Source organism: Thermobia domestica, chromosome 12 (genome assembly GCF_964235325.1).
Source record: "Thermobia domestica chromosome 12, izTheDome1.hap1.1, whole genome shotgun sequence".
Taxonomy (NCBI): domain Eukaryota; kingdom Metazoa; phylum Arthropoda; class Insecta; order Zygentoma; family Lepismatidae; genus Thermobia; species Thermobia domestica.
The window spans coordinates 22,160,985-22,177,379 of NC_137465.1; the positions used below are offsets into that span (position 1 = coordinate 22,160,985).

The window sequence follows — 16,395 nt, forward strand, 5'->3', positions numbered from 1 at the left end:
TTCTCGTGTGTATGTTTAAAAGTCTACTGTTGTTCCACGCCAATCAGTCTATATTTAATGTTGTATACCTTCGAAGTGAAAGATATTCATTATTACATTTGTTGATAGTTGGACTCTAATGAGTCAGAAACTACTATTAATAGAGAGATTGTTTTGTCTAGTATTCCTGCAATTAGAAGGGCCTTATCTAAAAGATATTTCATTTGTATATGAGAAAATACGAAAGTTTATTTTCTAAAGAATAAAATAAATATTTTCAATGTGAAGCTAACATTAAGTTTCGAAGAGGAGCTAAACAAAAGAAGTTGTTATAATTTACATTTGTTCTCAGACATCTGAATATACTCTGAAATGGGAAGAAGTCAAACTTGAAAACATTTTACTAAAGAGACTTCAAAAGAAAGTGCAACATGTAAATATTGCAAGGTTAAAATAAATTAAAGAACAAAGGTAGCACAAACGTGTTATGGAAACATTTAAAAGTACACCAACCTACTATATTAAGGAATCCGAAAAAAGTTTTCACGAATTTTAGTATTCAATTTTATCATCACAATTTCAGATGTAGGTTTGGATACGAATCAAGATCTGAGACCCGAATTTCGGATCCAGACCCAGATCTGAGTTTTAAATCCGAGATCTGGATCTAGGTCCGGATCCGGATCTCACTGGATCCGAAAATTTTTGGCCATCCCTATTTTACAATGGACACTTTTACTAGATGGAACAATAGACGAGGCACTGGATTCTTTCGCCGATGTTTCTAGTGCAACAATAAAGATTTCGTACTGTTCAAAATAGCAAATAGAAGGAAATTCCCAACATGGCATGGCAAACAGAGTCGCCACACATTCCGAAAAAAGGCTTGGGAACTGTGGCGTTCACTTCCAAATGAATATATATCTTAAAAGAGATTTCTGATGTAGGACTTTGTATAAAAAAGCTATTGAGATGCAGTAAATACCTAGACTATATTTAAAAAAAATCAGACACCAGCATCAACAACACTAAACAACTTTGTTCTCTTATATGATCTAGGTCTAAAACTTCTAGTGTACCTCTTTTGACATACAATGATGTATCAGGTGCAGAATATGAAGAAAGAAGAGAAAATTTTCATGAATACTTTTATAACAAATTCTCAAATGCATAACCAACGTACTTCCCTGTTCAATCCGTTTGCTCGTCTACTTTATCTCATTTATCTTTCACTCCTCTGGAGGATGAGTTACTCTTATTTTCTCTCCGGCATAAGAGTTTTTGGCCAAAACCACATAAGCCAGACCTTCTGCGTTCGACATCATCTTTTTTTTCTTTTCCACTTTCGCTCATTTTTGATAGATGTTCCAAGGAAACCTGTTTTCCCAGTTTTAGGAAAACAGCCCGTGTCTCCATTTATAAATCTGGATTACGAAATTAGGTGTCATCCTAAAGCAATACTTCGCGTCTCAAACATATCAATCTTCTGCTAGAAAATTATCAAAGACATTAATTATTTCCGGTTTAGTACAATCCCAAATTTTGTAGTGGAGGGTGGACGGCCGATCTGCAGTCAGAGCGAGCCAAAATGTGATTTCTTTTTGTTTCGCGTTTAATTCGAAGCCTATATCTTGAGATAAGTATTCACTTGTGGAATCGTCACTGAAACCTTTCTCGGCGTCAGCCATCTTTTCACGATGCAGCAATCCCTGTGGCGGCAAAGCAGAAGCGCCGCTCGCAGGGTAGAATTTGCCGTAACATCTCCATCCAAATACGGACTTAACCAACTTCTCTTCTAGACCTATATTCCGTTACCAAGGACAGATACGTCATTTGAAAGAATTAACGACGTCTGATCCGTTTATTATGTAATACTATTGTAGATCTCTATTGCAGTATATATATATTTCGTGCACTTAACATTTCTCCCAAAACAACAACTTCTGAGTGCAACAAATCCTTTTGTTATGTCTAGTAACATGTCTTGCTAAAGCAGAATACAAACTGTATCCTTTTGGACACCTACCACATGTGCCTGGTTATTCAGCTGTGTGCTTTAACATGAGATTTGCCAAATGTGAACTGCTAGCAAATATCTTTCTACACTCCCCGCCCGTTTCAGATTTCTGTCCTATCTGGATTAACATGTGCTTTGATATGTGTGAACATTAAGTAAATGCCATGCTACGCTCTTTGCATGTTTTTCCATTTATGTGTATTGAAATGTCTTGCAAGGGTTCAGCATAAATTATATATTTTTCCACATCTTTTGTTCGTGTGAGATATTCTTTCTATTTGGATTAACATTTCTGTAGCCAAAACTGAACGTCCATTAAATGCCTTTCGATACTTTTGGTATGTTTAGTACTTTAGTCCTGTGTGGATTAACATGTGTGTAGCCAAATTTGGATGTTGATTAAATCCCCCATCACACTCTTGGCGTGCGTAATATTTTGCTTTTGTGCAAATAAACATGTAATTAGCCAAACTTGACCGATGATTAAACGTCTTATCACACGTTTGGCATGTGTGTAGCTTTGCTCCTTTATGGGTAACATGTGTGTTGTGACCTACGAACGTGAACTACATCATTTACCAGACTTAGCACGTGTAACGATTTTCTCAAGTGTGGATAATAGTGGGTGTAGCCAAATTTGAGCGTCGGTCAAATACATTCTTACACTCTTAGCAAGTGTAATGTTTTTCTCCTGTGTGCATTTACATGTGTGTACCCAAAGTTGAACGCCGATTAAAAGCCTAACCACACACATGGCATAAGTAACGCTTTTCTCTTGTGTGGATTAAAATGTAACTAAATTTGACCGGTGATTAAATGCCGTACCACACTCTTCGCATTTATGATGTTTTTCTACTGTGAGAATTATCATGTGTTTAGGTAAACTTAGGTAAATAAATTTCTTGACCACACTCTTCGCGTGCGCAATGTTTTTCTACTGTGGGTTAACATGTGCGATTTTTCATTTGAACGTACACTAAATCCTTTTCCACACTCTTGGCATTTGTAACCTTTTTTTCTGGTATGGATTAGCATGTGTGTAGCCAAATTTCAACGTTGATTAAATGCCTTACCACACTTTTTGCATTTGTGATCTTATTCTCCTGTGTGGTTTAACAAGTGCGATATTATTTTTGAACGTAGACTGTCTTTCCACACTCTTAGCATGTGAAACTCATTTCTCTTTGGTGGATTAACATCTGTGTAGCCAAACTTGAACGGTGATAAAATGGCTTACCACACTCTTCGCATTTATGATGTTTTTCTCCTGTGTGAATTACCATGTGTGTAACCAAACTTGAACGGTGATAAAATCCTAACCACACTCTTCGCATTTATGAGGTTTTAATCTTGTGTGAATTACCATGTGTGTAGCCAAATTTGAACGTTGATTAAATGCCTTACCACAGTTTTCGCAATTGTAATGTTTTTCTTTTGTGTGGATTAACATGTGTGTAGCAAATCTGAAACGTCGATTAAAACCCTTACCACACTTCACATTTGTGCTGTTTTTCTCCCGTGTGGATTAACATGTGTGTAGCCAAAATTGAACGTGTATTAAATGCCTTACCACACTTTTCTCATTTGTGAGGTTTTTCTCCTATGTGGATTAACGTGTGTTTAGCCAAATTTGAACGTTGATTAAAAGCCTTAGCACACTCTTCGCATTTGTGAGGTTTTTCTCCTGTGTGAATTAACGTGTGCGTAGCCAAACTTGAACGTTGATTAAAAGCCTTACCACACTCTTCGCATTTGTGAGGTTTTTCTCCTGTGTGGATTAACACGTGTTTAGCCAAATCATAACGTCGATTAAATGCCTTACCACACTCTTCGCATTTGTGATGTTTTTCTCCCGTGTGGACTAACATGTGTGTAACCAAATATGAACGTTGACTAAAAGCCCTACCACACTCTTCGCATTTGTGATGTTTTTCTCCTGTGTGGTTTAACAAGTGCAATTTTATTGCTGAACGTAGACTGAATGTCTTTCCACACTCTTGGCATGTATAACGCTTTTCTTTAGTGTGGATTAACATGTGTGTAGCCAAATTTGAACGTCGATTAAAAGCCTTACCACACTCTTCGCATTTGTAAGGTTTTTCTCCTGTGTGAATTAACATGTGTGTAGCCAAACTTGAACGTTGACTAAATGCCTTACCACACTGTTCACAAATGTGATTTTTTTCATTTGTGTGGATTAACATGTGTGTAGCCAAATTTGAACGTCGATTAAAAGCCTTACCACACTCTTCGCATTTGTAAGGTTTTTCTCCTGTGTGGCTTAAGATGTGTCTAACCAACCGTGAACGTTGACTAAATGCCTTACCACACTGTTCACAAATGTGATTTTTTTCATTTGTGTGGATTAACATGTGTGTAGCCAAATTTGAACGTCGATTAAAAGCCTTACCACACTCTTCGCATTTGTAAAGTTTTTCTCCTGTGTGGCTAAAGATGTGTCTAACCAACCGTGAACGTTGATTAAATGCCTCACCACACTCTTTGCATGTGTGTAGCTTGTCAATTGTGTGGATTAACATGTGCTTTCCCAAACATGAACACACACTAAATTCCTTTCCGCACACTCCGGAGGTGTGGGATTTCTCACCTGTTTGCACCAAATTACTGTTCGAAAAAGATGAACTTTGACTAAAGCGTTTATCACTCTTTTGGTACGTTTGACGCTTTTCACTTGCCTGCCTTAACGTATGTCTTGCCAAACGTGATCGATTAAATCCTTTGCCAAACTGCTTCGAAGTATAAGATTCCTCATCTGAATAAGAAATGGCTTCTTTTAATGTAAGAAACGTATTCTCTTCTCCTTGAAAAGCAAATACGCCATCGCGCCTGCAACAATTCCAACGAACAACGAAATGTGAATGGAGACAATAATTAAGTACCAACAAAAAATGAAATCATTCGCTATATTTCATGATAAAATTAAGTTAATTTTTGTTCTATTAAATGAAATACGTTAGAAATATGACAGGGAGTACCATTGAGAAGTATTCATATATCTTTACTCTCAAGGAAGAGGATGTAATTTGTCTTAATGTGTCAAATTGAACAATCATTTGTATACTAGCGGACATAAATCTTTGGCCAGGTAATGGCGACTGCTTCGAAACATGTGCACAGTATGATAATTAAATCTGTGATATCTGTAGTTTCGTGTGCTGAAGAAACACAGTGTGAACCGAAGGTTTAAGAATAACCCAAGCTATAAATGTAAACTCTGCCGAAGATTACTCACTTATATTATTATAAAAGAAACACGAAAGACTTTTTAAAACGAAGAAAAGTAACAAAACTTTCCAAGCGGAGGCACAGAATTATAACGTAATCGACTAAGGACGAATCACTTGCCGCATAGTGATCGTGGTTCAGTGGTCAAGGCGCTTGATCTGGATGTTCCTGGATCGAATCCAGGTCGAGCATTTTTTTTCCTTCAGGAATTTTGATGGCGATTGATCGGCGATGACACACGTTTTATCTTCAGAAATTTGAATACTCGAATGTTACAATACTTGAACTATCAAATCTACAAGAATAATAATACTATTAATAAGAATTATCTCGTAGAAGATTAAAACTTAGAAACTTATGAGCGCTCATGTCATACCATTACAAGCAGAACTGTCATATTAAGCAAAAAAATGCATTTCGGTTTTGTTTAATGTTGATCATGACAAGAGGAATTTCATAACTCGATACTAAAACCAAACAATATCGGGATGAGACTTAACATTCGACACGGGAGAAGGTTAACTCAAATCATCGTCTCGCTTTGGAGATGAGAATCGAGACGAGAAAAAATTATCGTAAACATTTATCGTTTTATCTCATTTCTCGAAATAATGTATGCCCCTTTTTAAGTAACAAATGCTCTCTTGACTTAATCTTATACGTTATTTTGTTACTTTGTATTTCAGAGCTCACTGAATTATGGTCCGTGTATGTTCAAAGATATTCAGTTTTTTTTATAGTTATTTCCCTTATAACGTACAGTGGAATATTCTCTACACGAAACTCTAGTGAAAAGCTTTCGTTTAAATTTGAGTAGCTGCAGAGGTATCTCATGAAGGTATGGAACCCGTTCCCCGAAATCCCTACACTTGAGTAAGTTTTGTAACTTTAAAACTTTTATTACCCTTATTATTATTATTATTATTATTATTATTCTTACTGAAGTGTTGGTTCACCCTCTTTCACCCAGCTCCCAAGTAGTGGAAATGAAATTTTTGAGTTTTACGTCCCACGGTTATGCCGGTTAGGCTAAAGGAGACGGTGATGATGAGTAATGAATGAAATGGTGGAATAAAAAAGTGGGAGGAAACGGTAGAACCCCGAGAAAACCCAAGCACACGGTGTTTACCACAAAGTTCACTTAGCGCGAGGTTTGATCGAGGGTTTGAACCCGAGACCCCTAGCACCAGAGGTGAACGCTCTACCACGGAGCCACCGCGGCCCCTCCCCGGGTAGTGTGTATTGTGCTGAACAAACAACGTGTGTATAGGTTTTCTCCGGGTTCCGTTTCCTCCCACTTTCTTTATTTCAATATTTCTTTCATTCTCATCATCGACGTCTTCTTTAGCTTAGCCGGCGTAACTATAACTTAAAAACAAATTTTCTTACAGCTCTTCGGAGTTCAGGACCCCTGACTTCTACACGAAATTTGCCTCTAAACTTTTGTTTTAATATTTAGATAGTTGTAGGGACGTATGCAGATGATATGTCCTGACACGTCTCTCCAATCCCGACTATTTAGTAACTTCTACCTAACGATACGGCGATTTTACAGATTTTAATATAATGTGTTTTCATACCTAATTTGTCATCTATATTATTACTATTATTACTGAATATTTGAGACCTCAATATTAAGTCCTGTTCCAGTGCAAATAAGCTTACGGAAGATAAGGAAATGAAAATAAAGTTTTTGGACAATCTATAAGGATGAATTGTCTTATAAGAGATACTGTGGAAAGAAAACAGAGGGGAAAGAAGGTGTCAGCTACTGGACAATATGAAAATCGAACCTTCGGAAGCCTTAACAGAAACTCAGTAGAATATGTCGTTATCACGATACCCTTTCGATGTAACACACATTCTTTGGGTAAAAGACATTAGATTATGTATGATTTATATTGATATTTTAACATAATATGCAAACAAATATAAAAAAGAATAGTTCCCATTTACCAATTTTCGTTGAACGAATATATGGAACGTGTAGAAAATGGCGAACGAAAATATTATTTGTAGTAAGAGGGGAAGAATTTAGAAACAATTCCACAATGACGTTTCAGTTAAATTCATGACTCATACTACGCCTGATTGATGAGCCGTTTGTATCCACGAATTGTTTATGAAACACGTGAAGTTTTCAGACAGTAGCAATCGAGGCTGTAGACTGTGACGTGATGTTGTTAGTTTTTCCTTGTGAAGGAAGTCGTTTGAATTTTAACTTTTAAGAACGAGTAAAATTGACTATTATTCATTTCATTATACATCAAAAATATCAACATTCTAAATTATATTATTTTTCTGAATATCCTCGGAGAGAATCGAACCGCGGACCCCTAACTCACGAAGCGAATGCTCAAGCCATTATCCTAAGACTGCTCTTTTTATGTAAGAGTCAAGAAACACTCGCCTATGTAGCAAATTGCAAGCGTTTAAGATTCCAATATTTTATTGATGATAAAACATTGTAGTCCAGAGAATTCACGTTTAAATTTTAAAACAAGGACCGAAATTAGCTCCGTAATGTATGTATTTATATTCGGTTATTCTCGTTTTAAAGGTATTTCCAGTTAACCTGAACAGGGATACATCGAAGACTTGTAATATTTCAGACTTTCCCATCGGGAATCGAAACTGAGACCCCGCCTACTAAATTATCTGATGGTTGGATGTGATCCACTGCGACCCATCACTCACCATGGCCCACTGCGGCCCACCACGCACAGACCCACTCTGCTCACTGTATTGTAGACAGCACCGTCTGAACAGCATGTTTCTTTTAACACTCGATTTTAACCATAGAAACTAAAAACACGTTTCTCATTCGTTGCAGTTTGTGATTCTCCAAACCAGATGGGGGGCGTGGGCCCCTAAACTTTCCGTGGCACCTGCAGACCTCAACACAGGAAACACAATTTAGATATGTGTAAGATAATTTTAATCACTTGTTCCCCTCTTAAAATATTCATGGACCCCCTAAATCTCTGTGGTTGGTTGCGGGCCTGGTCCAAACCTTCTGGTGTATGTATTATGTATTATAGTGGTAACAGAAGAAAATTGCCACTTTGTTGGGGTTGAAGAAAATTGAAGAAGCAGTTGAGGTAATATTTATATCATGGCAGCCAAGGCGGAACAAAATGAGCCATGCGGGGCTTCTAATCCGTTCCTACTACTACTACCACTTCTTCGCCTTCTTCTTCTTCTACTTATACAGTAGAATCGTATAGCAGAACTGCACACGTAAGTAAATCACAATTTGAGTAATTTTTTTTTATAAAAATAGAAAAAAATCTTGGCCCAAGCTTGAACCCCCGCCAAAAGAAATTATAATTTTTAGCGCATTGCGCCAATACGCACAACTACGAAGACCGAAAGTAACAGTTATTTTATTTCTGCTGTATTTATATATCCTACGTGGCGAGAAACTGATAACTGCAACTAACCACCTCCTATGACTAGGGTTGAGCGTGATTTAAAATTATGCTTCTGAACACGGGAGAATTTGTCTAGGTTTTACTTTCAAGGCTTTCATTTCCCTTTTCCACATGTTTCTGTTTACTTACCTGAGATGAGTATCTCTACATGAAAAAAACAGCTTGAGGTATTTTTGGATATTGATATTTGTAATTGTAATAATAGCAATATAACTTATACTACTACTCGGCTTTCGAAACTATGAGTTTTTAGAGGAACTAACTACAGCAAAAAATACATTTTTGAATCACTGCGATATATAAATTAATATATAAGGAAAGGAGTAACTAGTGTGCCTAATCTTTACGGCCAAATTGAAGTCAAATGAAATGAACTTCGGTATATAGTTAGGCCTTGATTCAAACTTAGATGTTATCATATTGCTTTCATTATAATAATATCCTAAAGTATAGTGGAAATCCGAATTTTTTCGAAAAAAAAAAAAACTTACAAGCCGTTGAACTTACGGAGCTGAAATTCACTATATTAACTCTTTATTGAAAATTAACAGGACATATCCTACCATTTTCTAAACTTCTCCTTTATTGCAAGGGTCGCCACTTTGTAAATATGATAAATTGATACCGGGTTAGTTTGTAAAAATAATCGAAAACGATCGATATTAGTTGAGACACAAACAATCGAGCTTTGCATCATATATCGATATATGCTTACCATCAGGGGCGGATCCAGGACGAACTTCTGCTGGGGCGGTGGGTTGTAATACTGACACATAGAGCTACATTTAAGAGCTTTAAACTCTGGGATTTATTTTTATATAAAAAATAAGGAAATTTCTTGTTCTCTTTTCCTCTTGTGTGGGGCGTACTTCCCCCAGGATCCACCCCTGGTTACCAAGCGGTTTCTACTACATTAATTGCTGAAGCTTGTTTTTTTATATGGAGCGCTTACAGCAAGGCAATCAATCGATAAAGTTGTGAGAAAAAACGAGATAAAATTTGTAATATAAGCTTCTGTGCGTTGGTCTACCGCCCTTGATTTGGGACTTTAAAAATTTAATCCATTTTTTCACGGAAAAGTATCGAATATTCAACAAGGAAATAATTAGACCATGACAATTTAATTGAAATTCATCGTAATTTTACCCACGACAAACACTTTACCATTTTATATCGTAAAGGTCAGATCCATCGTTATTGTAACAGAATGGTGTTTGAGTGATTGATGGTAGAAATTCAAACTCCGATTAGTTAGAATTTCACAACTTGTTTTCACAAGTGTAAACCCTTTAGTCGGTAAAGAGGCAGTGCATCATGTGTCAGAGTTGATGATGATGCGTTTTGATATGTGAGTGCTTCATGGTGATTGGTGGGTCGGAGTGGGTCAGAGGTTCACGGTGAGTGGTGGGTCGGGGTCATGGGTCAAGGTTTCATTCACTAAGATCATCTTTAGGTTAACTGGTTTGGGTTCGGTTTAAACTTGAAACAGAATGTGTATTTTTATTTCAGAAAACGAACAGTAATTTGGTTCAGTTTTGTTTGAAAAGAGACACTATATTGCCACTTTTAAGAATATCAGCATATACTTTCAAAGTTCCAAACGATATATAATGGTTTCGTTTTAGGTTAAGGTATTTTGAGTCTGCTGTTTCACTTTTGAATGGAATTACGATTCCTCAAAGTTTTTCTTCACATATATATATATTGTGAAAACACGTTAGTGAGCAATAGAAAGTACAACTGTTTTTCGGTTCGGATTTTTTTGGGTTAACTGCTTGAAAATATAATCTTTACGTTTAATGTCCAACGATTATGCCTGTTAGGTTGAGGAAGAGTAGGATTAAAGCAAGTGAATCATGATGGACGAATTGGTGGAATGAGAAAGTGGGAGTGTCCTGAGAAAACCCACGAGCACAATGTTGTCCGTCTCAAGCTTACTTGCCTTGGGAACGAACCAGATACCCCAACCATCATATAGTTTAATAGGCGGAGTCCCAGTTTTGATACCCGGTGGGAGAGGCTTTGAAATATTAAATGAGCTCGTTGTATCTGTGTTCGTGTCCCTGTCGTTCAAGGTTACTGGAAATATCAGTGAAACGAGAACAACCGAATATAAATGAGATAAGTTACGGATATACTTTCGGTCTTTTTTTAAAAATTTAAACTTGAATTCTCTAAACTACAGTATTTTATCATGACCGAAATCAGTGTTTCAGTTAATAAAATATTGGATTCGTAAACGTTTGCAATTTGCTACATAGACGAGTGTTTCTTGACTCTTACTTAAATGAGAATTCTTAGGGTAGTGGCCTGAGCATTCGTTTCGTGAGTTAGGGGACCGCGATTCGATTCCCTGCGAGGATATTAAGAAAAAATTTATAATTTAAAATTATGATATTTCTGGTGTATAATAACATGAATAAAGTTAATTTCTCACGTTCTTACAAGTTAGAATTCAAACGACTTCCTTCACAGAGAAAAAACTAATTATATGACGTCACAGTCTACAATCTCGATTCCTACTTTCTGGAAACTTTGCGTGTTTCAGAAACAATTAATGAATACAAACGGGTCACCTTCAGGGCAAGTATAAGTCATAAATTTGTCTAAAACGTCATTGTGGAATTGATTCTAAATTCTTCCCCTCTTACTACAAATAATAATAATATTTTTGTTCCCCATTTTCAACACGTTCCATATATTCGTTCAACAAAAATTGGTAAATGGGAACTATTCTTTTTTATATTTGGTTGCATATTTTGATAAAATATCAATATAACGTACACATAATCCAATGTCTTTTACCCAAAGAAAGGGTGTTACTATGTATGGTGATGAAGACAAATCCTACTTAGTTTCTGTTAACACTTCCGAAGGTTCGATTTTGATATTGCCAGTAGCTGACACCTTCTTTCCCCCTCTTTTCCTTCCAAAGTATCTCTTATAAGGTAATCCATCCTTATAGAGGATCCAAAAAATTGTTTTCATTTTTCTTAACTTGAGTATGGTTATTTGCATTGGAATAGGACGTAATATTGAGGTCTCAAATATTCAGTAATAATAATAATAATATAGAAGGCAAATTTCATGAGAGAGCACATATTAAAATCTGTAAAATCGACCTAGCAAAAGGCCAAATTTACAAAATAGTCGGGATTGGACAGAAGTGTCTGGATCATCAGGACATACCCTCTGCATACGTCCCTACAACTAGCTAAACGTTATAACGGAAAGTTTCGACGCAAATTTCATGTAGAAAGTAGGGATAATGGACTCAGAAGACCCGTAAGAAAATTTGTTTTTAAGTAATGGTTATGCCGCCTAACCTACACAAGACTTCGATAACGAGAATGAAAGAAATATTGGAATAAAGAAAGTGGGAGGAAGTGGAACCCAGAGAAAACCTACACGCACGTTGTTTGTTCAGCACAATGTCTACAAAGCGGGAGGTGGGTGGAACAGGGTGAACCATTAAATTAACAACACTTCAGTAATAATAATAATAATAGTAATAGTAATAATGGTATTAAAAGTTTTAAAGTTGCCATAAATTTGGCAAAACTTACTTAAACGTGGGGATTTCGGGGAAGGGACTCAGTTCCTTTAAGAGACACCTGTGCAACTACCCAAATTTAAACGAAAGCTTTCAACTAAAGTTTAATGTAGAAAGTATTCTACTGTACGTTTCAAGGAAAATAACTGCAATAAAAATAACTGAATATCATTGAACAGTAAGGCATATAATTAACTAATTTGTAGAATATGCAGATGTAACTATAAAATGTAGAATATGTAACTATAAAAGCTTTGCTACAAAAATGTATATAGAGACCATAATTTAGTGAGCTCTATTTTTTTGAAATACATGATATTAGGATTCCAGAATTCCACGTTAAGGTAATGTGGCCAAACATTAGCACCCTCGTCACCCTTAGATTATTACTAGTGCTTGTACGTTTGTGCTCAAAACATAGAATTTAAATTTCTCATAACCTGGTGTAATGCCATTCGCAGAAATCGAAATATATAGTGGGTTTGGAATCCTGCTATTACAGGGTGTTTGCAATATCCCTGGAGTGATATTAGCATCGTGAAACTCTAGTAATTATTGTTTCTACGTTAAAAGTAGAAAGGGCGTGTGAAGATAAATGCTACATTTTGAATTCCGAAAAATTGAAGAAATTTGTTATGCATCAATTATAAAAGACAGGAAGCTGGACTGTTTGAAATAAATTATTTGATATGTTGAGCGCCTACATGCATGTGGCATTTTATTACGTTACGTTCATTCAAATGGGTATCATAAAGACGGGAAAAGGATTAAATTTGTACGTGAAAAATTATAATCTGTCTGGTCTCTCTTGATAGAAAAAGGACAGTTGGCACACTAGCTTTGTTACTTTTAAAAAATTGTCGCGTGCAGCAGTGTTTTCGGAAATACAACAGTCAAGAGAGAGAAGACGAACAACCTGCATATTACACCTCAGTACACAAATATGACATCAACCTAATCTAGCATTAGCTAAAGAAATGGCTGAATCGATTGAAATTAAATTTTATACTGCAGTTAGCCAGACATGTATCTCATTTAGAAAACTTTTTTTTCCTTTCTTACGTTGCTGTCACTAGAATGAAGATCCTACGAGTAACAGAACAGATTTAAATTTTACATATCTGATGAGTGGCTCATGTTTAGGAGGTGAAATTTGTCATAAAAAATAACTTTACTCAATACCAGTGAGTAAGTGATCTACGCCTTACGAGATGAAAACGGGCAACTTCCGCAAATTTCTTAATACATAAATTTACCATATGATATAAAATTAATATGCAATGTACAGAACTCCACCACGCATGTACAGAACTCAAGTGATCACAATTTTGCTAGCATACAAGAAATTTTAGGAAACCTAAACTTTCAAGTAGATATTGAGAAATTAAGCTGTAAACTTCAAATCAACTTATACACTTCTTTAGATGTTTTAACAAGAGCAACGTCAAAAACAGCAAAAAAGCTTGTAGTATATGACTTAAATACCACTTACTGGGAAACAAAGTAATTCCATCATTTCTCTTTCAAGCAACGACTTTATTCTTTCCGAACGTGCATCTTTACTTATATGGAAAAGTATATGCTCGTACATTTTGGGAAAAAATATTGAAGAATCACTATTTCTTCCTCCGTAATTCACATAAATATTACTTGTTTCATTCTCGCGTCACTACAATACAGTACTCACGGAAGAACACTTAGGGACATTCTTCACGTCGTATATCTACGTACTTTTAACGGCGTTAAACATAATACACCTTCTTTAAACACAAACTAGGAGGAATAAAATTTACATAATACTATATGTCTAATGTTGTCATGAAAACTGCACATTTATAAACCCTTACAACGTAGAAATTACAAAATAATAATAATAATTAACATTTAAATTAAATTCTGAAAAAAAATTTCCCGATTTTACCATCGCATTTCGATGAAAGTATACATTTTGTTTATACTATCTATGTCAAGGTATATTTTCTTCGCATAAATTCGTCTTGAAACTAGTCCACATCTCATTAAAGTACGAGTTAAGATCAAAATCCTGCACAAATTCTGAACCAGGGACAATAAGCATAAGCTTGCTCCCGGTTGAATTTACTGAACGATCTGTAAACATTTCGAAGTTGAAGTTAAGCATTGGTTTTCTGCACATTCTGATGCAGAGGTAGCACCCTCGTGATCAGGTGTTTGTTCCGCTCGTTACAAGCCGGTACAAGATAGAGAGCACACGTTCGAGGAATTGTGAATGAGAAAGATTCAAATATTTGCAAAAAAACGTGACCATCATTTGAAGTTTTCATAGTAATTTTCACTGAGTAATTTTAGCAGCAAATATTAAAGGCTCAAAAAGTAAAATATTTACTTCACTTTAAACTTTAGTATACATTTAAAAATATACGAAACTCATTCACTCAGTGATAAGCCAAACCCGAAGTGCCACACCTCATATATTTAACTTCTCAACTGGATACCATCCTGCGTTAAACAATGCCAATTTGGATTAATATCAGCCATTCTTAGGATATCGTATTGTATAATATTATCTTATCCATTTTGACATACCAACTTTTCACAAAAGTTTTACAGTTCACATGCACTGACGCAAACGACGTGACCCGCCTATCGTAGACGTATCAATTTCGTTATTTGTGCAAAAATATGTGATGTCTTCCTATTGTAAATGTTAACCATATATATATATAGAACGTAAACTTTCTTTTCGTTCATCTCACGCTAAATAAGTTATTCAAAATTTAACGTCTTTTTCCTGCTTGTTAATAGCCATCTTTAATCCTTTCAGCACTGACCTACACAATTGTGCAGATAGATAGAAAAAAATATATACAATACCGGCCGAACATGCACAATTGTGCAGTTTAATTTTTCTGGAAGCTACTACTTTAAAAAAATCTAAATCATGCTTATGAGGATTAGTAGATCAAACTAGGTTATGGAAACCACTACTCTTTCTTTCTTTCTTTTTTCTTTTTTTATGCCCATGATTATGCCCGTTAGGTTAAGGGAAACGAGGATTAAAGCAAGTGAATAATGATGAAATTGGTGGGATGAAAATTGGGAGGAAACGGAAGTACTCCGAAAAAAAATGGACAACATGTTGTCCACCACAAATTTATTTGACCGGGACCAAGAATCCCATCCACCAAAGTAAGCGCTTTACTTCTGAACCACTGTGCCCCCCGAAACAACGTAAGAAAATTAGAGGGTTCTCTGGAAACATTTTAAGAAGGAACTTTCAAAGGTAAAGTCACTGCGCGGATGATCATCTCTATAAGAAGAATAGACTGACATGTCTCCCTCCTATATGGGCTACTTAAAACCATTTCCTTCATCCGGATATTATCCTACGTGATGTGAGCGTGGTTCCGAATTCGACTCTAACAAGAATAATAAAAAAATTTGGTGTTGACCCCGCATATTAAAAACAATTACGAAGCTAGGTGAAATAAGACGAAACGGAATCAGGTCTAAAAACCTGCACTAAGGGTTACTAAAGCCATTATAAAGTATAGGGCAAAATAGGTTGCCTTACTCTCTCCGACACAAATGCATGAAAATAATTGATATTTCGGCATACTGAATTTTACAGCTAACATGCTAATTACTTTCCTATTACATTGGAAATTTTTAGAAAATAAATAAATAATATAAAATGAAAAAGTGTGAAAAATATCAATCTTTAGTTTTATAAAATACGACATTCCTTACGGTGATTGCGTAACATCCTTTGCCGTTTACGTATAAAAAAGGAAAAACTTAAAAACTCTGGTTTGGTCTGGCGGTCAGAATTTTGGGTTTCCGAAAATGAAGCTGGAATTTCTCCTCACATACATTCCTTCTCGTTTATCTTTCAACAGAAGTCCCCACGCATCCACCCTTTCTCAACTTCAGCTATTGCCAAAAAGAAAGGGGAGGAAGGGAAAATGCATGTAGTGACACCTACCAGTTGAAGCGAGCATTACGTCTACTTAGAAAAAGTATTCAAATGTCGAATTTATCAATGCATAATAGTTCATAAATGACGCTTTCTTACGTTTAATATATGTTTTAACGTATATTACGATACGTCTGAAACAACTCCTAAATTAAAAAATAGTGACTTAGGGAGAACAACCGTTAAAATTCCAAATATCGTTTTTTTCTAA

At 35.7% G+C, this 16,395-nt stretch overlaps 1 protein-coding gene across 1 annotated transcript in view; it reads right to left on the minus strand.

The window, feature by feature from the left end:
- Nucleotides 1–270: 270 nt before the first annotated feature.
- The window catches only part of LOC145666359 (uncharacterized), a 43,573-nt gene continuing 27,448 nt past the window's right edge, over nucleotides 271–16,395 (minus strand). The window contains exon 3 of the mRNA XM_081733512.1: nucleotides 271–4,843. Within this exon, the coding sequence (XP_081589638.1) occupies nucleotides 3,577–4,843 (1,267 nt within the window). The 3' untranslated portion in view covers nucleotides 271–3,576. The remainder of the gene's footprint in view (nucleotides 4,844–16,395) is intronic.